Source organism: Uloborus diversus, chromosome 5, assembly GCF_026930045.1.
Source record: "Uloborus diversus isolate 005 chromosome 5, Udiv.v.3.1, whole genome shotgun sequence".
Lineage (NCBI taxonomy): Eukaryota > Metazoa > Arthropoda > Arachnida > Araneae > Uloboridae > Uloborus > Uloborus diversus.
Window position 1 is genome coordinate 145,149,938 of NC_072735.1, and position 22,965 is coordinate 145,172,902.

A 22,965-nucleotide genomic window follows, 5' to 3' on the forward strand; every position below is an offset into this window, starting at 1 on the left:
GGGATAGCTATGGTCCCGAACTTCCCGGATAATTGGTTCTCTACTGTAATTCCAAAAGAAAATATTGAAAATGTCGTTTATGATACTTTTAAAATAAGTATCAAATCTATCTATATGGTGGTACATATCCTGATATAACTTTTCAAAAAAAGATGTAGCTGCTATATGCTTAGATTTAAAATTATTTAATTTTACAGTTAATGAAATATCTTGTAGTTCAGTAATTTGCAATCGAAATTGCTTTCCTGTTTTGGAGTTAAACAAAATTGTACTATTCAAAGAAAGGTTCAATTTCTTGCATTGAAGAAAGGATTTCCTATGATTCCGGGATATTGTCATGCAGTTTTTGTCTCAAATCTGTGCTTTACCACATCGAATTTCTTAAATATTTATAGTCTGAAAAAGATAATCTTATAATGTTGAATCATATTTCATTTTTTTTCCCGAAATCTTATCCTATCTGGGTGTTGGATAAAATTAGTATGATTGTTTTCTGCTGCTTAATTTCTGAAACTTTTTTTTTTTTTTTTGGCATGCTTTTTATTTTTTTCTTGAAACTGAATGTACAGTCGAACCTCGTTATCACGACACCTCTGGGACCGTCAACAAAGTGTCGTCATAGCCGGAGCGACGTCATAACCGGAATAGTTTAAAAATTCATAGGGAAATCTACTCGTCTCCCACCATTTTTGAACTATTCCGGTTATGAATTAACTATAAACCTGAATAGTTTAAAAATTCATTATTAAACATTAGTTCACAATAAAATTAGATTTGATGAAGAAATTAATAGTGTTTATATATGTATGCTTTTAAATAGATTCAACTAATGTAAATTTGAGTTATTGGTGAATATAACAAAAATTCTTTAAAAAAACTTCACTTATTATTATTATTATTATTTTGAATTCTAAAATAATTTCTAATAAGTGTTTGCTAAACTTGCGAATAACATTTTTGATACTCCTGCTTTCCACGAAATTATCAGCAAGAAAGAAACCAATTTAAGACTTTTCACTTTTGTCAGCAAATTGATTAGATTTTGACGGCCTCGCCCCACGTTTCGAAGGTCAAAAAAACCCTTTCTAATTCTTTTATCCACTTTAGAGTTGTGTGTCCCTTTTCAATCTAATGAGGAGCTCTTATCTCTTTTTCTCTCATGGGAGAAGCTTGTAATGACCACCTACAGCTTAAGGTAGCTATGATCTTTCTCTTCTCCTGCTGTTTCCCTAGTCCAGTATTGCAATCCATCCACTTTGAATTCCTTTCTATTGTCCCTCCTGTCAAAGTCTGAAACCTGTACCTTTCAGAACTTATCTACTCGTCCCCCACCATTTTTGAGGTTTCATGCCTGGTCAAATATCTTGTCTGAGTCCGAAGTTCCTACAACAAACATTTCCAAATGTTTTCATTATTTTACGGAAAATTTTTCAATTGCAAAGAAATACTATTTGATCCAATGTGCGCAGCTCAAAGTGTCGTCGTAACCGGAGTTGCCTCAAAAAAAAAAAAACTGTCGTAAAACCCACAGTCACTTAACATTAAAACTGTATGGCATAAGTTCGGGACTTTGAAAAAAATGACGTGATATCCGGAGTGTCGTGATATCCGGGTGTCGCGATATCCGGGTGTCGCGATAAGGAGGTTTGACTGTACTTGCTCTGCATGTCCTTTGTTCAAATTGTGCATTTGTATCTTCCTTCAATTTTCCTGACTGTTAAGAACCCTGCAAATATTATTTTCACTCATTTAGGGAAGAAATTCTAATCAAGTGAAAAAGGTGATTTCTAATTCCAAGCAGGAAGATAAAGAAGTTTTCCCTTCTCCAACTCTAATAAAAGTAAAGAACGTGTTTAATTTCTTTAAATTAAAATTTTGGGTTGCAAGGGGTTAAAGGGGGTGGCAGTTAATTTAAAATTTTGAGGTACAAAACTCAAAAATTGTTAAATTACTAGTATTTAGTTTTTATGTGTCAAAAAAAAAAATAATTGTTTTGAAATTTGTTCTTTTATGTTTTCTGTACTTTTAAAACATGGGTTGAAAAATCTAGAAGCAAATTTTCTAAATTTCATTCAAATTACATCAATATACATCAGAAATTTGAAGGTTTGTAGAAGTCCCTTAACATAGTTCGTAATAAATTTATCAATTTATAATATTGATTTTATGTTTAAAAAAAATCTCATCTTTTAATATTAAACCTGCAAAAAATTGAAAAAAAAAAAAAAAAATCGGAAGGGAAAAACTAGACCTTTTCATATAATCTAGTAGCCTTAAAGCGTTGAGATATTTTAGTAATTATCTGTGTGGTTCAATTCTTTAGAGAAACAGGAAACAGGTGTCCATGCTGTTTTATTTATTACTTTCAGTGCTCCCACGTCACTTGCAGTAAAAACAGATTTCAACCAGCTGTACCTAACTTTTTTCCTTTTTCCAATTCAATCACAAAGCTATTGTCATAACTATGTTTTTAATTGCATATAAAAATGTGTGCTATTCGCAAGTAAATCATAACATTCATGCCCTTTTTTTTTCTGCTGAACACTGCACTGCAAATTTTAAAATTTAATTATCAATGTAAGATTTAGTGCATGCTAAACTACTTTTATGTAATCTGCATCAAAATAAATAGAAGTTTGGTTTCCGTAAGGCATTCACTTTCATTTCTGTTCTTAATATTAATCAGTAATACATTCATCTTCATAGTTAGAAAAGATCTTTTCAGTAAGAGCTATTCTGAGATTTTTATTTTTTGTGACTAATGGTTATGACAACAGTTTAAAAGATAGCTGGTTGAGAACACTCCACCTCCATTTTCTACAGTTTTGAGACTTGCTAATGTGAACGTATCTCTTGTATGCCTTTCTTCTGTTGAATAATAAACGAAGTATTTATGGATTTAAAAAAAAAAGGGATTCTACAATACAGCTCAGTGGCATTGCACTTTTTCTATTCGTAAACATAAAACAGGGGAAAATTAAATTTTCATTGGGGTAGAAATTGGAAATAGAGCTTTTGTATTCCCCACTGCTGAAATGTTATTTTTTTTTTTAATGTATGAGTACTCTGAATATAATGTAAAGTTTCTTACTGTTATTGCTGCATTTATTATTATAACATTTATTGAAATTCCCTGATATTTATTTCATATACTCAGCTGTCTGGAAATCTAAAGGCTACTCAGTTTATTGTAAGCAATACAAATGTGCAATTTCTGTATTTTATTTGATTAAATGTAATTATTTTTCATATAAGTATAATCTATAAAATCTGGATTAGAGTTTTGACAGTAAACTTTGATTGAAACTCAATTGGAAAAATAAATTAAAGATTTATTTCCTTGGTATTAACAAAAGAAATCAAAATGCATAAAATCTTAAAAGATACAGTAGACCCTCATTTCTACACATGTTTTTTTCTATGCGTTTGAGCTTTCATTTAATATGCGGATTGCAAACAGATAAAATTTTCTCTTCCTTCAAAATCCAAACTTGTCAAATTACAGACAACAAGCAATAAACTGCATTTTGGCCTGCTCATAAGTGAGTTTGCGCCACTGGAGACATTTTTTGTGATTGGTTCCAGAGCCCTTTCATGAAGTAAAGTTATTTCACTCGCACAATTTGGAAGGGGGCTTTTAGAATGGGCAAAACCAACGAGGATCCCGACATTGATGACACGCGACCAAAAATTTTAACGCATTGAAACTTTTAAAGATTTGTTAGTGAATGAAGAGCTCATCGTGGAAGTGAGGCGAGAGATCATGGATGCCTTACAAAGAAAAATAATTGATTACTTCTTAAAGACTTTAATAATCAGCTCCTTTTAAAAAACACTAAGATCATTCACGTTTTCTCTGTGCACGTTGTGCATTTGTATAAAAAAAAGTTAGCATTATACTAAAGTTAAGTATTGTTTTATCTATGGAACCTAACCTCTATTTTAACATTGCTATTAAGTCTTAAATATGCAGCATTTTCGTGGAATGTAACCAGGTTTCGAAAATATCATGATATTTTCAAAATATCTGATATTTTTATATATATCGGATATTTTTATATATATCGGATATTTTTATATGTATCCGATATTTTCAATTAGCACAAACTAAAGTCTTCAAATTAGTAAATGCATCCTCAAATCACTCTTTATTTTCTTATGTTATAATAACAATATGTAGACTTAAAATTATGGTTTCTTTCATTATTTATATCTAATATTTTGTTTTACATTTCTACCAATTTTAATGGAGTTAATTTAGCATTAGCTCTTTTACTAATTTTTCTTCTAGTAGCTACTTTTACAGTAATATGATTCATTAGAAATAAATAATATGCATCAGTCGGTGCACAGTCATAAGACATTTACTTTTTTTCTGAGCAATGTTTAATATTTAATTGGGCACTTTTAATTTGAATTCAAATTGTTACATTAGTAATAATTTTATGAATACAACTAAAAAAGGAATATTGTATTACTTTGTTATATTATTGATATATTAATACATCATAAAAATATAGTACATCACTTCTTGTTTTCTTTAAATAATAAATGAACAATATTACTGTGATTAATACACTTTTTATATTTAAAACACCGTAGTTGAAAAAATAAATATCCAAAATATCATGATATTTTCAAAATAAATATCGGATATATATCAACTGATATATATCAGCGAACCCTGAATGTAACCCCTGCGTCAAACAAGGGACTACTATACAGTCAAATCTCGTTAACACCAACTCCACGGGGACGCCAAAATATTTCTTGTTAACCAAATTTCGCGTTACTGATTTCGATGTTTACTGGATATTGTGCAAACACCAAGAAATTTGAAACAGACAATGGCTATTTGGATCATTTCCCTATGACAGCGCATTTTCAAACATCTGATTTTTCCTTGATCTCAATACTGGATTTTCGCTGCAGTGTTGACGGGGAAAAAAACTGTATTGCTTTTAGACCTTAAACTCTATATGGGCAGAACAAGTGTCCAAAATTAGTCTTTTTTTTTTTTCACAATAAAATTTTATGCCTAGGTTTGTCAGCCACTCGGTGAAGATTTCACTGTACATGCAAGCTTTTTTACTGTAAGCATAGTCTACATCTCAAGTTCGTACTTTCTTGAAGCAACGTGGTTTTGCCGATTTTCGTACACAAGGAGAGGAATTTTCTCATTGCCATCCATATCACTTGCGTTCAATTGCAAATCTTTAGACTTTCGAAAGTAACTTCATGTAAAAGTATGGGGATTTCTGTTTTCTTTTCCTTTCTTTCTTCAAAACCTTAAAATTTTCTTTGTCTATGCGGATTTCGTCTAAATCATCTTCGTGTTAAGGGATTAATTTAACACTAATTTGTAGCTTTATCTGAGGGGTAATGGCATTTTTTTGGCTTTATGTGAGTTTGTGTTAACAGGGTTTGACTGTAAAAGCATTTATTAATTTATACAGGATGGTCCAAAAAACATAATGGAAAGTAAGCGATTGTTGTAGAAAAAAGACAAAATGCAAGAACATAAAACCTTTTTCATTAACTTAAAATATAAATGACATTGAATGTACAAGATGCTCGAAATGATTACTATTCCCGTCTATAGGGTTATCAAGCTGGTTTGGATACTCAAAACACACTGGAGTGTCAAAACCAAAAAGTGCATCAAATTCATTTCCTCCTATGAACCAGGAGGGTTTCTGTGGATTCTTGTCCTTGATGTAACCCCAGGAGAACAAGTGAGATGGATTTAAGTCCAGACTGTATGTGGGCTAGTTCCGCACTGTATAATTTTCCCTACATCCAGTGAGATCAAACATTCACCAAACTTTGTTTCAAGTTACCGGAAGATATCAGCAGTTCTAGGGATGAGCCTCATCCTGCATGGACTTGTACCATCGTGTCATGTTGGACGAGGTGCTTCAGTACCAAAGTGACGTCTAGAAACTTTTCTTACGTTACCCCTGTGAGTCAATCAATTGTAGACCAATTATCCTCTCTTTGACTGTGGCACATCCCACCTTTTGTAGATGCACTGAGATGAGGATTTTCCCTATTGCAGCGGCACCAGTTTTGCTTGTGCACCCAGTTTTGAATTGGCTTTGTAGCAGTATAGTCGGGGACTGTAGCCATTTTGATCATCCTGTGTCAATCATATCTTAATTCAATCAAATAGGTTGTATGCCCTGGCATATGATCTTTTTTCCACAACAGTTGCTTACTTTCTATCATATTTTTTGGACCACCGTGAAGCTAAAATTTTTGAACCATCTCATATAAAATAAAAATAATGCTATTTTTAAGTTATTAAGTAAAAATCACTTTTATTTATTAAAATTCACTATTGTATATTTTCCAATACATTTATTTTTTCGTATGAAGTGTGGAGATTTATTCATAAAAATTTAATTTCAGCATTTACCTCGTTCCATGGATGAACTAGAAGAAAAAATAATTCACACCACTGCTCAACTGAACATGAACTCTGATGTGAACAATTCAGTAAGTATATTTCGACACTAAAGCATTGTTAAAATGGATATATATACTTTTTATTTAGGGGAAAGGGAGCACATGTGAACATGGTATGTTTTACTATCATAACTTCAAACAAAAAATCTTAAAAAATTCTCAAGTTATGGCACTATCAGTCCTACTTCTTGGCCAAACTTTTAGAGCAAGAAGCCTTTAATGCTCCTGTGGTGACAGCTTCTTTGTTTCAGTAGATGTTGATGTAAATTTATCACTGTCTTCTTCACTTCAAAACATATTTTAAACTAACTAATAACCACTGGTGTGGAGAGATAGGAGATTGAAATAGCAACAGATCTGTGAACCAGTGTACCAAACATTGTTGCGGTGTGGATGCTTCAGTTAAGAGAAGAAACCTAAACCAGTGTAACGATGCTGGGCATACACGGGTGTTTCGCCATGTATCAATACATTGCCCAGCTCTTATACAGGGTGTTCCATTTTAACCTGCAAGACCTTTATTTTCACAACTGTTAGTCCTAGCTGTTTACTTCCAATTGCAATTATGTTCAAATTCAGATGCAGGGTTAAGATATTGGAAGTTTTAAGTAAAAATAAAAATATGTCAAAAAATACAAAAATTTCACTTTTTATACAGGCCCCAAGTTCCCAAACTTATATTTAGGGAAATAATCTTCATTGAAAAATAATTCCAATGCAAAAAGTTTGAAATTAGTACGACCAATATTCACCAAGATATGAAACCCAGCGTTTTGTGACCTTCACCAGTTTTCATTCACTGTCAATAACACCTTTTGGGGGAAAATCTAGTGGTTAACAAGTGTTCAAAATTACATATGTGCATAAAGTGTGATTTTTCAAATTATTCGAGATTTTGTAGTGTGTTTCTGCATATCACGGCATAACATTTGCATTTGTTTTTGAATAGCAATGAAAAATATAAACACCTTGTTTTTCTTACTTTGACGACCTTCTGAAAGATGAAGAATTCTGAATTCTCCTGAAAGAGCAATAAGTTCCAATCTCATCTTCTGTATGCTCCCCTAAAATTTTAAACTGGAATATCTTCTTGAGTTTTGGTCGCACAAATGTCAAATTTTTTGTGTTAGTAATAGTTTTCATTGGAGATTATTTCTCTGAGTATTAGTTAGGGCACCTAGAACCCGTATAAAAAGATAAATTTCATATTTTTTGACTCATTTTTATTTTTGCTTCAAACTTTCAATATCTTAACTCTGTATCTGATTTTGAACATTTTTGCAATTGGAAGTATACATCTAAGACTCACGGTTGTGAAATTAAAGGTCTTGCAGATTAAAATGGAACATCCTGTATGTAATAGAAACATGAAGAAAAAAAGTAAGTTTTATATTAAACTTCAATTTTGTTAATGTGAATTGTGTGTGCTGATTTATATTCGATCGAATTTTCTACATCAAACACATGTTTTTTTTCATGTTATCTATTTCTAACTTTTTTTTTTTTTTTTGAGTTCTGTTTGAGCATTATTTCATTTTTTAATTACCAAATAAGTATTAATGGACAGAATATGAAGTCTCAATTAGTTGTTTTAAATCTTAATTGGATTATGTACAAAAGTAAATCGTTCTTATGTACATATTTAAAATCCGATCAATTTTCCAATTTTTGCCGTTTTGTACCAGTTTTTGCCACTGTACCATTTTGTTTTTTTTTTAGATGTAAATGGTCTGCTTACATTGTAAACTATGTTATTTAGCAGATTTATATACACTTTCAAAAAATCAGGGCTCCCAAATGGTCCGCTTTTCCCGCCAAAGTCCGCTTTTTAACATTTTGGTCCGATTAGTCCGCTTTTATACTGATTTTACTTAAAATTCAGATTTTTAAAAGTTTTCATGACGTTAAGAGATACTGTGTGCTGAAATCTGTTGTGCCCAAACACGTGGCCGCGGCGCCTTTTTTCTATTGAATCTGACTTTCCCGTATTATTTCGATTCAGATTGACGTCATTACTCCTTCTTCAACCGTTGGAATCTAGCAAATGGAGAGGTTTGAATGAGGAGTTATGACGTCAAATTTAAGAAGGGTGCTACCGATATTTCTTCAGGGTTCGTACGCCCTTGAAAAACCTTGAAAAAAAATTCCCTTTTCAAGTGCTTGACAACCTTGAAAAAGTTTTAAAACCTTGAAAAAAGCGTGAAAGTTTTTTTAGTGCTTGAAATTGGTAGAAAATCGTTGGATTGTGCTTGAATATTTTTCAAGAATATTTCATCAGTGCAATTTTCTGAACTTGTGTTCAATATGCAGCATCGCGAAATATTGCTTCCTGTATTTCCGAGTTCAATCTTTTTGCATCTTGTTAATATTTTGATATTTTTGGCAATCGGAAGTTATTTTGACATACCCTACCTTAGATTAGCTTTTTTATGTTTTATTTTAATAGATAACAAACTACTTTTTTTTCCGGAACTATGGCAACATCAAACTTACTCGGACTTCGCCGAAAATTGCTTGCTGTGTTTGAGATATCAATCTCATTGCATCTTGTTAATATTTTGATATTTTTGGCAATCGGAAGTTATTTTGACATACCCCACCTTAGATTAGCTTATTTTATGTTTTATTTTAATAGATAACAAGCTACTTTGTTTTCTGGAACCATGGCAAAGTTGCACTTTTTCGAGCTTCGCGAAAAATTGATTGTTGCTTTGTAGATTTCAATCTTTTTGCATCTTGTAAATATTTTGATATTTTTGGCAATCGGAAGGTATTTTGACATACGCCACCCTAGATTAGCTTATTTTATGTTTTATTTTAATAGATAATAATTTTTCTTATTTTTGGAACCATGGTAACATTGCACTTACTCGGACTTCACGGAAAGTTACTTGTCGTGTTTGAGCTTTCAATCTTTTTGCATCTTGTAAATATTTTGATATTTTTGGCAATCGGAAGTTTCGTGAAATACACCGCCAGCTCGGTGTGTATTTCTCGTATTTCTGCTTTAGCCCTGGCTAATTGAGGCGGTAATTTACTGAATATAATCGGAAGTTGTTTCGACATACGCTACCTTTGATTAGCTTTTTTTTTTGCTTCATTTTAATATATAACAAACTTTTTTATTTTTGGAACCATGGCAAAGTTGCACTTTCTCGAGCTTCGCGAAAAATTGATTGTTGCTTTTGAGATTTCAATCTTTTTGCATCTTGTAAATATTTTGATATTTTTGGCAATCGGAAGTTATTTTGACATACGCCACCATAGATTAGCTTATTTTATGTTTAATTTTAATAGATAATGATTTTTCTTATTTTTGGAACCATGGTAACATTGCACTTACTCGGACTTCGCGGAAAATTACTTGTGTTTGAGCTTTCAATCTTTTTGCATCTTGTAAATATTTTGATATTTTTGGCAATCGGAAGTTGTTTCGACATGCGCTACCGTGGATTAACTTATTTTTTGCTTTATTTTAATCGATAATAAACTTTCTTATCTTTGGAACCATGACAACATTGCACTTTTTTGAACTTCAACTAGCATATTTTATGTTTAACTTTGGTTATGTTTAGTCAAATAATAAATAACTTAATTTTTCAAAAACATGGCAACAGCGAACGTACTTCGCCGAAATTTGATTTCTGCGTTCGAGATTTCAATCCTTTTGCATCTTGGAGTTATTTTAATATTTTTGGAAAGTGGAAGCTATTTTGACATGTACTACCACTCATTATATTGTTTAATGTTATTTTTAAAAACTGAATTACTTTTGTTTCTTTGTATCCTTATTTATTATCAAAAATACTCATAATGATTATTTTCTATTTGAAAATATAGCTCTATGAATCTGAAATTGCACATTTATTGATTACATTTTAGTTATTCAGTAAATCAGGCTCAAATTTACATTCAGTGTATTTATCACTTAAGCAGCATTTGCATAATTTTGGGTGTGGCAACTTCAATGAGATTTTCTTCTTACTAATTTTTATACATACTTGAAGACAGTTATAATTCCTTAGTGGCAGAACAACTAATACATACGTATGAAGAAATTATTAGGATACTTAGTATACTAATAAATGATGTGCAAACCTCTAATATTTTTGAACTTAGGCAGTAGCGTAGCCAGAAATTATCTCCTGGGTTGTGTGTTTGGTCATAAACTCTCATATGTATATAAACTATCACATTAGGGTGGGATATAGGTGTAAAACCAAGGGACTCTAGATGGAAGGGAACCACCCTCCTGGCCTCTAAACCAGAGGCGTGCAGGAGGGACACCTGTTGGCACAGTCCCGAGCCTAAAGGGAGCCCAAGGTAGGTAAAATATATGTAGAGTTGTAATAATAAACTACAGCCTTAAAAATCATTTGTGACAAACCCCAAAATTTCTGTGTATGCCTCTGCTCTAAACTATATATATTCTTGTCTTGCAGTACCTTACATCAAAATGAATTCTGTTTAAACTTGTTGCGTAAAAGTTTTTGTAAATGATTATGTGCTAAGATGTTTACTGTAATAACTGTCTGTATCTAAAAGGTCTTAACTAGGTATGCACTGATTCATCGGTCACTTAACTGAATTTATTATCAGCCAGTTTTCAGTTGTTAATTAGTAGGAAATTTACTTTTCAGTTAAAATTACTGTGTAAGATCGTTACTGTCCAACCACGGATTGCATGGAATTTTCAAGCGTCCAGATAAGACGAATCTATGTGAATAAGGGGGAAAAGTAAAAATTTGATGCGCATATTCCGCTTATTTGAATGAGACTCTGCTTCTGCTAAAACTGACATCAGTAAAAAATCATAGATTCGTCCATTTCCGACTGTAAAACGGATGTTTGTCTTTCCATACAATCCATGGTCAGACAGTAGTTACATGCTTGCTGTCACCAGTAAAAATCACTATTATGGTTGATTAACGAATTATCTTCACGGATTTAGCAGCAGGCAGCTAATTTGCCTTTTGGTGCTTTTCTGGTTTAACTATGAATGGTCCTCTTTTTAATCCTAACTGGTCCTCTTTAGTCCCCTTTTTGATTGAAAATGATCCTTTTACCCTTTTCTATGGCTAAAATGCGTTGGGAGCCCTGAAAAATTGATTTGTTGACATTATCTTCTTTTTATTAGGTCCTGTTGGAATATCAAAAATATCTTCATGAAATAGAAAAAGCTGAAGAAACTATAGAAAACTGTGAAGAGCAACTTCGAAAGTTGAAAGCTGAAATTGATGAGAAAAAAGAGAGGTGGTTGCCCTCTTTAGAACGCCATGTCTTCAACATAAACAAGAAGTTCAGTCATTACTATAAATTTCTGAAGTGTGCTGGTGAAATAAGCTTGGACACTTGTGATAATTCTGTAAGAAAGTTTTTCTACCTCCACACTAAAAAAATGTATAAAATAATTCATTTATAATTGTTAAGTGAAGAGTGACCATTAGATTAAGAAACCATGAATAAGTTCTTTTGTTTTGTTCGCTTAAAATTATCTGGATTAAACTAGAACTAAATGCACGGCATCAGCTTTAAAACATTCATTGATTTGAAAGCTTTTTATAATTTTGCTATTAGTACTGATATTTCTCTATTGATAAACACAGTAAACTCATCTTTCGAAAGAGTGAAATCATTTCACCTTTAATAATCATGAGTTGTTCAGTGTTGTTGGAAGGAAATAAATTAAAATTGTATGCATTTTATAAGCTTTTTTTTCCTCCCGAGTCTAATATTTAAGTAAGTTTTAAACATATATTAATGTTCCAATATTCAATAAATTTTATGCGAAAATTGTAATTTGGTTTAGTGAATACTATTAAAATAAGGTGCTGCAAATCTTTAATTTGCTGTTTTATCTGGGGTGCCCATCCTCCCCAAGAGTAAGGATGCCCCCCCCCTTCAAAAAAAAAAGAAAATACCCCTAATCCCCCCCCCCAGGTACGCACCCCTGGTTTTACACTCTTAAAAAAAAGAACTACATGACCTTCGACTATAGATTGAGCAAACCTAACCTGTCAGCATTGTGAAGGATCCAGCGATGCTGATGTTATGGCACTGCCAGGTTAGGTTTGTCCCAACTTTAGTAACTTTTCACTAATACTTTGAAATACAAAAATAACAAGGCTGTCCTTAATAATTTTGCCACTTACTGTATTTTGATGAATAACTAGTTTTTATAGCTTTGCAGCCATTAATCAAGGTAATAAGTAATGATGATGTGAAATATTGAAAAAAAAATTTTTTTTTGAACAAACTTCAAATTTTTAGATTCTGTTTGTAAAATATTGTTCATTCTTTCTGGAATTTAGGACGACTTTCCAAAGTATGGTTTGCAGATTAAGCTAAAATATCGTGAAGATGAACCATTCACTGAACTGTCTCAGACACATCATAGTGGTGGCGAGTGTAGCGTTGCAGCCATCATTTTTATACTATCACTTCAGGAACTAACGCGAGTGCCTTTTCGTTGCATAGATGAAATCAATCAGGTATGTATTCTATAAAGTGTATGGATGTGTACCCCTATTTTATTTGAGTGCAAAGTAAATGTTCATTTGAAAATAAATTCATCAAATTAAAAATCATAAAGAATTAAAAAACTTGTTCCTTTTTTTTTTTTGAACTTTTTCAGTTAAAAAAATGACAATTTGTAATTTCATTTATATTTTATTAATTCAGAAAAGTATAATTAGTGTTCACACTGAACTATCTGTAACTGTGTCCCAGGGACCTGTTAATGAAAAAAAAGGAGAATCCTTTGGTGAAAAAAATTGAGTCCTGTAGATTTTGAGTGAAATAACATTACAGTCGGATCCCGCTACAACGCGATCGGACTTACGTAAAATGGCTATAACGCGAGTTTTTCATGAAAAATGAATTTTTTTATTGCTGACGCAAATTGCTCGCTTGCAATATGATTTTTTTTTTTTTTTTTTTGGAAAGGATTCACGAAGCCTTAGAATGGGATTCGTTGAAACTAAACATTGGTTTCGTGAATGGACTTTCGTCCCTTTAGCATCACTGAAAATGGAAACTCACACACTTTGCTTTAAATTAGTGTACTCGTACACATAACTGCTCTGACTCCTTACTTTTATTTTCATTCTATATATGAACATTGATAAATTAGGATGGCTCCCAAACGTTATTACTAAGGCATTTAAATCCATTTATACTAGGAAGTGTCAAAATAATTTAAAACCATTAGATTGAGCAGAAAGTAACCTAAATTTCTATATTAGTTATTTTTCTGATAAGTTCAAAAAAAATTGGGTAACATTGGCTTAAAAATAAGATTTTCCATGTGAAAATTCACATTTTTAGCATAAAAATATTAGTAGAAGGAAGTAAGACTCACATTTATTTTTTTGCCCTTGAATAGATATCTTATGGAACTATTGTCAGAAGCAGTATGAAATGTCGGAAGCAACTCCATTTTTTTTTATATAGGTAGTCTAACTTGCCATCTTAGAGAAAAAATGCTAAATTTAAGATTCAATATCTGAAAAGGGACTGAACGAAAATCTATGAAAATTTTACTGTATAACCTTCATATAGTAGTAAATATGTGATAAATATTTTATATTTGATCCCTTAATAGTTTTAGAAATATGGAGCCTCAAAGTTGACTTAAAAATCACATTTATTTTCACGCCTAGAAGTCATCATAATGCAAAAGTTTTTCTATTCATTATATCAGATGCTATTTTGTGGTATAAACTATGATTTTACACTTAATGTATGATATTTAAATTCATTAATTTACAAATTTTACTCTGCGTTAATATCAATAAAATTTTGCTTTTTAATTTTTCATAGCCTTATTGTGGTCATTCTTTTTCAACAAGCTCTAATTTTCGTATGTTTAATTATACGAAACATTCGTGAGTCTGGCATTTCTCACACTGTCACTGATACTGTCAGTCTTTAATTAGTGTTAAATTCATTGTCATCATCACTATCATTTTTTATGTCTTTTTCTTCAGTTTTTTGAACAAATAATTTTGTGGCACTTTTGGGACAGAGTGATTTACCTGGAGTTAAATCAACAGGCAGATTTGTAGGCTTAGACAAGTGTTGCAAAACAACTATTTCATTGCATATTCTAAGTTTAAGCAACTTCTGATCATTTTTTGACAATTCAGTAACTTCCTTAGTCACTCTTTGGTAATCTTTTATACAACATTGTTCACCATTGAGAACACTCACATAACATTTCATTTTGGACAGTCAAAATGTAAAACATAACTAAACTGAAATTAACACATAAATTAATCTTTTACAAAAATATCTAATGAGTTTTCTTAGTAAAAAGCAAAATAAGTGTATAAGGAGCAAGTAAAATCATACTAATGCACTCAATCATTACTAGTAAGATCTGCATCATTTAAAGCTACAGTTTGTAACACGATGCGATCATTCACTGGCCAATTAAAAATAAACAAAACCGTATTGCGATAAATGTATGATCTGAGTCTGGAGACATGATTTTCATAGCACTCTCCTGTTGTTTATTTGTTACTTTCTCAAAAATGTTTATTTGTTATTCTTTCATACAGTAAAACCTGTAAAGTTGACCACCTTTGTAAGTTGACCACCTGTCTATGTTGACCGCTTTTGTCAGGAACGGAATTGGTCCTATCTTGTACAATGAAGGAAAACCTCTGTAACTTGACCACCTGTCTATCTTGACCACTAATGTACCCCAAATTCGGTTTGGAACATTGTAAAAAAACCTTTGTAAGTTGACCACTTGGTTTATTTTTTAAAACTTAATTTGGCGAATTATTTTATATTATTATTATTTTTTTAATACTTTTCCAAGAATATTTTTGATGCCAGACCAGCATTTTACCAACTAAATAAAACAGCAGCATAACTTAACCTCCTTGTAAGTTTAACCACATTGGAAAACTACTGAGAACCCTTTTATTCTCCATACTTTGTTGTTCTACTTGAGATTACCTTTTGTACTCTCTGTTCGATAAAAACATGTGTCGGTAGAAACGTACAAATTTTTTTTTTTCCAGTTGCAATATTTTGTGGCAACACTAGAATTGTGCTAGAGTAAAAGTTACTTGCATTGCAGTATTTCTGGTGCAAGGGATTAAGAAATAGGATATTTTCATTTTCGACTGCCTTTAAGAACTATGAGAGTCAGATTTTTGCTATTTGTGTCATAGTTTTACATAAAATGGCTTCAAAAAAAAAATTAGTTGAACTTGAGATTGATAAAAGTATGAAACATTAAAATTAATTGAAAAGGGAGAAATCCAGAGAAAATTAGCTGACACATATGGAATTTTCGAAACTAGTGTCTAATAAGTGCGCCAAACTTCAATAAAGAGTTATTTTGTTGAAAAGTAGATCATCATGGTTATAAATGTATTAAATGTATATGAGAAAAAAAAATAAGCGAAAAATTTGTTATTTTTGATTTGCTATGATTTTTTTAGGAACTATTAATATCAAATAACTTTTTATAAAAAATGATTTTTTTTGATCAATTTACTGAAATTTTAAATTTACATGACACATTATACGTCATTCTGAGAAAATGACCTCTAAAAATATTTGAATAACATTTTAATTTATTGTTTCAAAGTAATGTTAAAGAATGAAAGTGAGTTGAACGGAAAGAGTAAGTGTCAATTATTCAAAAAATACATGGTGTAAGAAATGACAAAAAAAAAAAAATCATTACCCCCTTTATAAGTTGACCACCTGTCTAAGTTGACCACCAAAGTACTGCACCGCAAGTGGTCAACTTACACAGGTTTCACTGTATATTGCAACTGTCATTGTTGCACCATTCCATTTTATGAATTAGAGAAGACGTTTTTCGTTCTGCCCTGTTTTGATAGCAATGAGTCATGTATTAACTTGCTCGTTAAATATATTATTCTGTTTCCTGTTAAGAGAGCTCAGTTCATGTAGTCTACTAGTAAAATTAAGGTTTTGTACATTAATGAGAATTATTTTAGCTTCGTTTTACATCATGATCTTCAATATAAACTCTAGTCCGATAGGCAAGATTACCAAAGAGAATGTTTATAGAAATGATAAGTATGCATTTGTACACTGCTCATTAAAAGTAAACAATATAGAACATAAATATTTGTTTCATTCATCTAAAAATTTTAGGTTTACAAGTTTAGACCTGTTTTATGCAGTCTTACTATCAGAACAGAGGAATTTTTTTGAAAATTTGTTCTCATGTACATAGCAGTTGATACTTGTAAACTATATAATGAGATATTTGAATTATTTGTTTTTGTGAGGGAAAAGTAAATTTAAATATCATACATTATGTGTAAAAAGGTTAGTTTATACCACAAAACAGCATCTGATATAATGAGTAGAATAAATTTTCCATTATATGAGTGAAAATAAATGTGATTTTTAAGACAACGTCGAGGCTCCATATTTCTAAAACTATTAAGGGATCAAATATAAAATTATCACATACTTACTACTATATGAAGGTTATACAGTTAAATTTTCATAGATTTTCGTTCAGTCCCTTTTCGTATATTGAACCTTAAATTTAGCATTTTTTCTCTAAGATGGCAAGTTTGACTAACTATATAAAAAAATTAACTTGCTTCAGACGCTTCATACTGCTTCTGAGAATACAGTGAAGCACTGTTTATAAGTTTCTCTTTTATACGTTTTTATCAATTTTATGTTTTTTTTAATTCGTCCCTGCAGAGTCTAATACACATTACCCTGTACCTATTATATGTTTTTTCATTTGTACGCTTTTTTCAGTCCCTTCAAAAACGTATAAATGATGCTTCACTGTTTGTTCTATAAGATATCTACTCAAGGGGGGGGGGGGGGAGTAAGAGTGAGTCTTACTTCCTTCTACTAATATTTTTATGCTAAAAATGTACAATTTCTCAAGCAAAATCTTAATTTTAAGCCAATGTTACACAAATTTATTAAAACATATCAGAAAAATAACTGTTATAGAAATTTAGGCTATTTTCTGCTCCACCTAAAAGTTTTAAAATAATTTTGATACATTCATAAATAAAAAAGTTCTAAGAATTTTTGTAAAGTGCTATTTTCATGAAAAGTCGACTCTGCAGCTGCTGAAAAGTGGTTGCCAAAAAAATTTCTGAAGGTTTAAAAATGTTTAAACCACTGTTTCAGACTCTCAATATAATAGTTAAATAACAACCAAAAAATTTAAAGAGTCAAAAATAGTGAGCAAATTTTTTTTCTTTTCGTGTATGATTTCACATACAAAGTGAACAAATATATAAATGTATTGTAAACGTAACCCTGTTAGTTTTTAGTTTAAAAAACATTTTAGAAAAGCCCAGAACACATTTAGAAGATAGTTTTAATTACTGATCAGCAAATATTTTTTCATCTACAGAAAGTAAGTTCACTTATACTACAAGAACTTATGGTGAAAGTTAAGCAGCAAATAAAGATAACAATTTATAAACACAACAAATTTTTTCTCATTTTAAAATTTTTACACAATGTAGTTGTCATGCATACCTTATTTCTCTGATATTACCTTCATCTTACCTTACACTTTGGTCAAAAATAGGAAAATTATACACAATACATTTTAAAATATTGTGAATGTGAGCAATGGGACTGTAGTGTATAAAAATTACCTTAATTTTTCTATGATACTTTGGTTTTACTTTTGTTCAATATGTAAAGCAATTTATTTTACTATTTCCAAAGATTACGCTTGCATTTATGTACTTAATTAAAGAGAAAGTATCAGGGGATAAAACTGTTCAGAAAGTCCAAAATACTGACTTTAGTGCCAAAAATTTATTAAATGCTGATTAAATACCAACAAAATTTTTTAAATACTGACTGACTAACTTTAGAACAATAATCAGCAATATTATGCGTTGTAAAATGAATGCTTATTTTATTTGTAATGTTTGGCAACGCCTAATTTGTAATGTTAGCCTAAAATAAAATTTTGAATAAAAGTTGTAAGTTTAGTTAACATAATTTCTATATGATGATGAGCAGAGACCTACAAAAAAGTTAGGAGCTAGGAAAATTTTTTTTAGATGTGCCAGACAAATTATTATTCAGTTCAAAGACATGTTAAGGGCAACATGGCTTATGAAAAAATAAAAAAATAAAAACTGGTTGTTAGGACAGGGCCTGGGCCTAGTCTTCCTAAGGGGCCCAAAATTACTTAAAGAATTATGCATAGCATTTCAACTACGTGAAAAATACACACATTTTAAAAATAATAGTTAAAAAATAATGATTTGTTAAGTTTAAAAAAACTTTCTTAAAGGAGAGTTTTTTTTTATTCTTCCAGTAGTGAATTTACCATGTCACAATTTAGAGAGGCCCTGAAGGAGATTCATAAATGCACTTGATAAATGATTTACTGTTCTGTGATAGACAAGAGTCCCCCAAAAATACATTCCAACGGGCCCCAGAACCTGTAAATCAACCACTGCATTCCGTTATAGAGCCTTCAGGGTGCCTCTAAATTATTGTGGGCCTAGGGCCTCACTTTTAGTTATTCGAGCCCTGTGTAAGTGCATCTTTTAGTTGTTCTCACATTACTTTTTCATCCAAAATCACTATAAAGTTGCTTTAAAAAATTCCAAAATCAAGAACAAGAGAGGTAAGGTAAAGTATATATAAATGGTACATTTAGCATTGTTCATTTTTTAATTTAAAAAAAGCAGTATATATTTGTTAACATGAAAATAATTGTACATGCTTCAAAAAGTTTTAAGCATTTATGTTTGAAAAAGAAGATGACAAAGTGAGATTAAGAGAGAGAAAAAAAACTTTTAACAGCCTAAAAAGAAATTCCGACAACTTTTTAGTAAAACCGAGAACATCTCATGTTCAGAAGACTTGTAATTATAAATAAGAAGTATTGGACAAAAACTGAATCCCCTTGTATCCCAATTAGTGATGTAAAATACCCGGGTATTTATTTTTAGGGGTAAATACCCAAGGTATATACCCAGGTAAATACCCAAAATGGGTATTTACCTGGGTATTTATTTCAAAAATTTATATTCAACTAAAATACTTTTCTGTATGTATTCCACTATGTATATATACAGGGTCTTTTCCAAAAGTAACGCAATTTTTTTTTAAAGTAATTTATTAAACAGATTTGCACACACTTAAAATTCTTCAAAGTAATGTCCTTGGGCTTCTGCACATCTCTTCCATTGTCTCTGCCATGACTGGTAAGTGCGCTGAAAGACGTTTTTGGGGAATATTCCTAAGGTCTTCGTCATGGCTGATTGGATCTCCTGAGGATGAAAAATGAGTTCATTTCAGGCCTGCCTTAATCCGAGGGAACAAAAAGAAGTCTGTCGGGGCGAGGTCAGGACTATAGAGGTCTGAGACAGCATTTTACCTGGTGTTTAGCCAGGAACTCACGGACTCGGAGCTCGTTATGGCAAGGTGCTTGGGCACAAACTTGCTTCACATTTTTCTCATCGCTAAATCTTGAGTAATGCGAAACACAGCAGTAGACAACGTGTTCAGTTAATTTGCAACCATCTTGATAGTCAATCGAGGGTCAAAGTCCAACAATTGAGGAACACGAGCCACATTGTTGTCGGTTTTGCTGGTTGACGGCCGCCTAGAGAGTTGTTCATCTTGAACCTCTTCCCGGCTCTCTTTAGAGGTCTTTAACCACCTCAAAACTTGTGAATAGGACAGAGAAGAGTCCCCTTAAGCCTCACCATGGGCGTCCATATAGGGTGGCAAGTGGGGGCTCAAGCCCCCCCCCTTAGAAATTAGCATTTCATTGCTTTTAGTACTTTTTTCTTTGCAAAAATGTAAAAACATTTCTTTTCCAGCCATAATTGAATAAGTTATTAAAAATGTCAAATTTTAATAACTCTAATCGGAACTGAAATCGGTTTCTATGAAGAAATATCCTGCTAAATTATGGGGAAAATATCTGAGCCCCCTCTTAAAATTTTGCATATGGGTGCCCTTGAGACTCACGAATCATTTTGTTAGTCTCTTCAAGAGATTTTGTTGGTTAAGCAACAAAACTTAATCGTGTACCATTTTCTCCGTGACACGGTCGATGTACAGAAGTTGCCAAACAAACGATTGAAGGCAATGCCTTGTCTTCCATCTTCGAGTTGAACCGAACCATTGCTTCGGTCACTCGTCTGGTCAATGCTGATTCCGTATTAGCTACCAGTTTGGCACTCTAGGCTTCCTTAAGAAGTTTTCAATCTCCAGCTCAGTCACTTCTTATGCCGGGCTGATGAGTGCTAATAAGCACGAAACTGCAGTCCTCGGCTGGAATTGACTGAGCTGGCGGTGTATTTCACATAGCATGCTGTTGTTTACCTGTTAATTATCATCTTTTAAACTTAAAATGAACTTGATTACATTGCACATTTCTTCTGTCACCCAACAGATGTGATTTAATGAAAGGTTGAGTAACATAATTTAAAATCCAGAAATGCAGTAGGAGACAATGAAAATCAGAAACCATAGCTATGTCACATCTCTTGCAGCAGTTATAAATATGTGAAGTAAACTTGAAACAGCTTAAGAGTTTTTTAATATTGGGATTTAATAGATTCTGTATGTCAACTATTTTATATTAAAGTGAAATTTTTATTTACTTTCAGGGTATGGACTCGATTAACGAAAGAAAAATATATCAGTTAGTTTCTGATAGTGCGACTAGTAATGAAAATTCCTCTCAGTATTTCTTGTTGACACCAAAGGTAATAAAACTCATTCATAAAACTTTCTATTTAACAAGTTATGAATTGCAATGAATTTTCTTCAGAATATGTCTGCATAAATTAATGGAGGAGGGGGGGGGGACAAAGTGTATCAGAGTGGGCAAAGGGAGTTTTCGATTTAGGTTAAGGTTTTATAACCAAAAGTCTGACTAGGATTGATTTTGAGCAAAAAGAAATTGCAGGGAATATGAATCATTTATTTATTTATTGGAATAGAAAATGTTTATGGGCTAAATTTTTGCAAAGACAAAACTTGAAGCCATTTTTTTAAACAATTGAAACTCTAGGTTAATTCTAAACTTAAATAAAATAACTGCTTCAGTGGGGTTGTAGGCATCTTAAACAATATGAGTGATAAATAATAACTCATAAATTGGGGTTACTAATTTTAACAGGATTCTCACTCCTTTAGCAAGCCTTAGTTGCTTTGAAAACATTAAAAGTCCTTAAAGAGGCAGTTTTTCTTCCAAGAAAGTCTTAAAAATATCTTAAAGCCTCAATTTTCACTCATGCTTTGCGCAGGGTTGGCAAGGTTTAAGATCTTTTTTTAAATAAACATTCCAGACACCATTAAAACTTATTAATGTTTATATTTATGCATTACAAATATTGCAGTAAATATGAGTTCATTAAATTAGACCCCTTAAACTTTTCTAGTTTTGGACAGTAAAACCCACCCCAGGGTTTGAGCTTATTTGTGCATTTCTTTAAACCATTTTGTTTTGAACCATAGATGATGTGTTCTTCAATCTTAAGTTGGTTAAATTTTACATCATATCGTCGCTAAAAAGACAAATGGGCATATCTCAAAAAAATCGAAAACTGAGTTATGACTGCTACAGAAGTATCCAAAATTGATTTTATAATATGACCAATGGGCGATCCATTACACTGGTGACATTTCCTAAGCAATACAGTAAACTGGAAATCTTTTAATCGGTTTTCTGTAAAATGCTTAGAAGATAACCCATTCGTCTTTTTAGCGATGATATATGCCATGGCCCTCACATCAGATGACAGGCCCTAGTTCCAGGATCAGTGACAGACCTTTTTTGTAGTCATTAATTAATGTGTAATTGTATGGAAACCCCCCCCCCCCACCCTCAATAAAAAATAATTCAAACTGAAAATAGAGGGTTTATGCAAGATAACTATTTTATAACTTTCTAGTTGAATATTATATCTCGCCAAATAAATTAAGGTGCGTCCTGAGAATAAAATGTAAATATTTGCTTTAAAATGTCTCATTTGTGCAAATGGATTGAGCAAGATATACATTACGCAATTTTCCTTTGAAATCATTTCTTGATGATTTAATTTGAGGTCATAATTGAAATTTGTAAATATTTTTTTAATTCAGAAGGTTAGGTGATGTAATTCGTATGTTTCTTAGCTTATATGTTTTTCTAACTGTACTATTATTTTTTTTATTTACAGTTGCTTATGGACTTGACATACCCTGAAGATGTTGCAGTACATATTATATACAATTCATGTTTTACAAATATGAAGTTAAATATTAAGAAACATCTTCGCCAAGCCTCAAAATTGGTGTTGTGAGGAGAGAAAAAACTGGAACTTAAGATGTGATAACCAAGGATATTATGTTTGTTATATAAATGTGCAAAAACTGACTTTTAAATGAGCCAAAGAGAAAAGAACTGGCATTTGTTAGTGTAAATATTTTTTGAATTTCACGTGAATTTTATTTCATGCATATATTTGACTAGACATTTTTTATAAAAAT

The 22,965-nt window shown here is 31.6% G+C and overlaps 1 protein-coding gene across 1 annotated transcript in view; it reads left to right on the forward strand.

The window, feature by feature from the left end:
• Window positions 1-22,962, forward strand: part of LOC129221894 (structural maintenance of chromosomes protein 5-like) — a gene marked incomplete at its 3' end in the record, with an annotated part of 198,620 nt that extends 175,658 nt beyond the window's left edge. Inside the window, 6 exon segments of the mRNA XM_054856266.1 lie at window positions 1,754-1,840; window positions 6,412-6,498; window positions 11,606-11,833; window positions 12,780-12,959; window positions 21,099-21,197; window positions 22,656-22,962. Of these exon segments, the coding sequence (XP_054712241.1) occupies window positions 1,754-1,840; window positions 6,412-6,498; window positions 11,606-11,833; window positions 12,780-12,959; window positions 21,099-21,197; window positions 22,656-22,778 (804 nt within the window).
• Window positions 22,963-22,965: the final 3 nt, after the last annotated feature.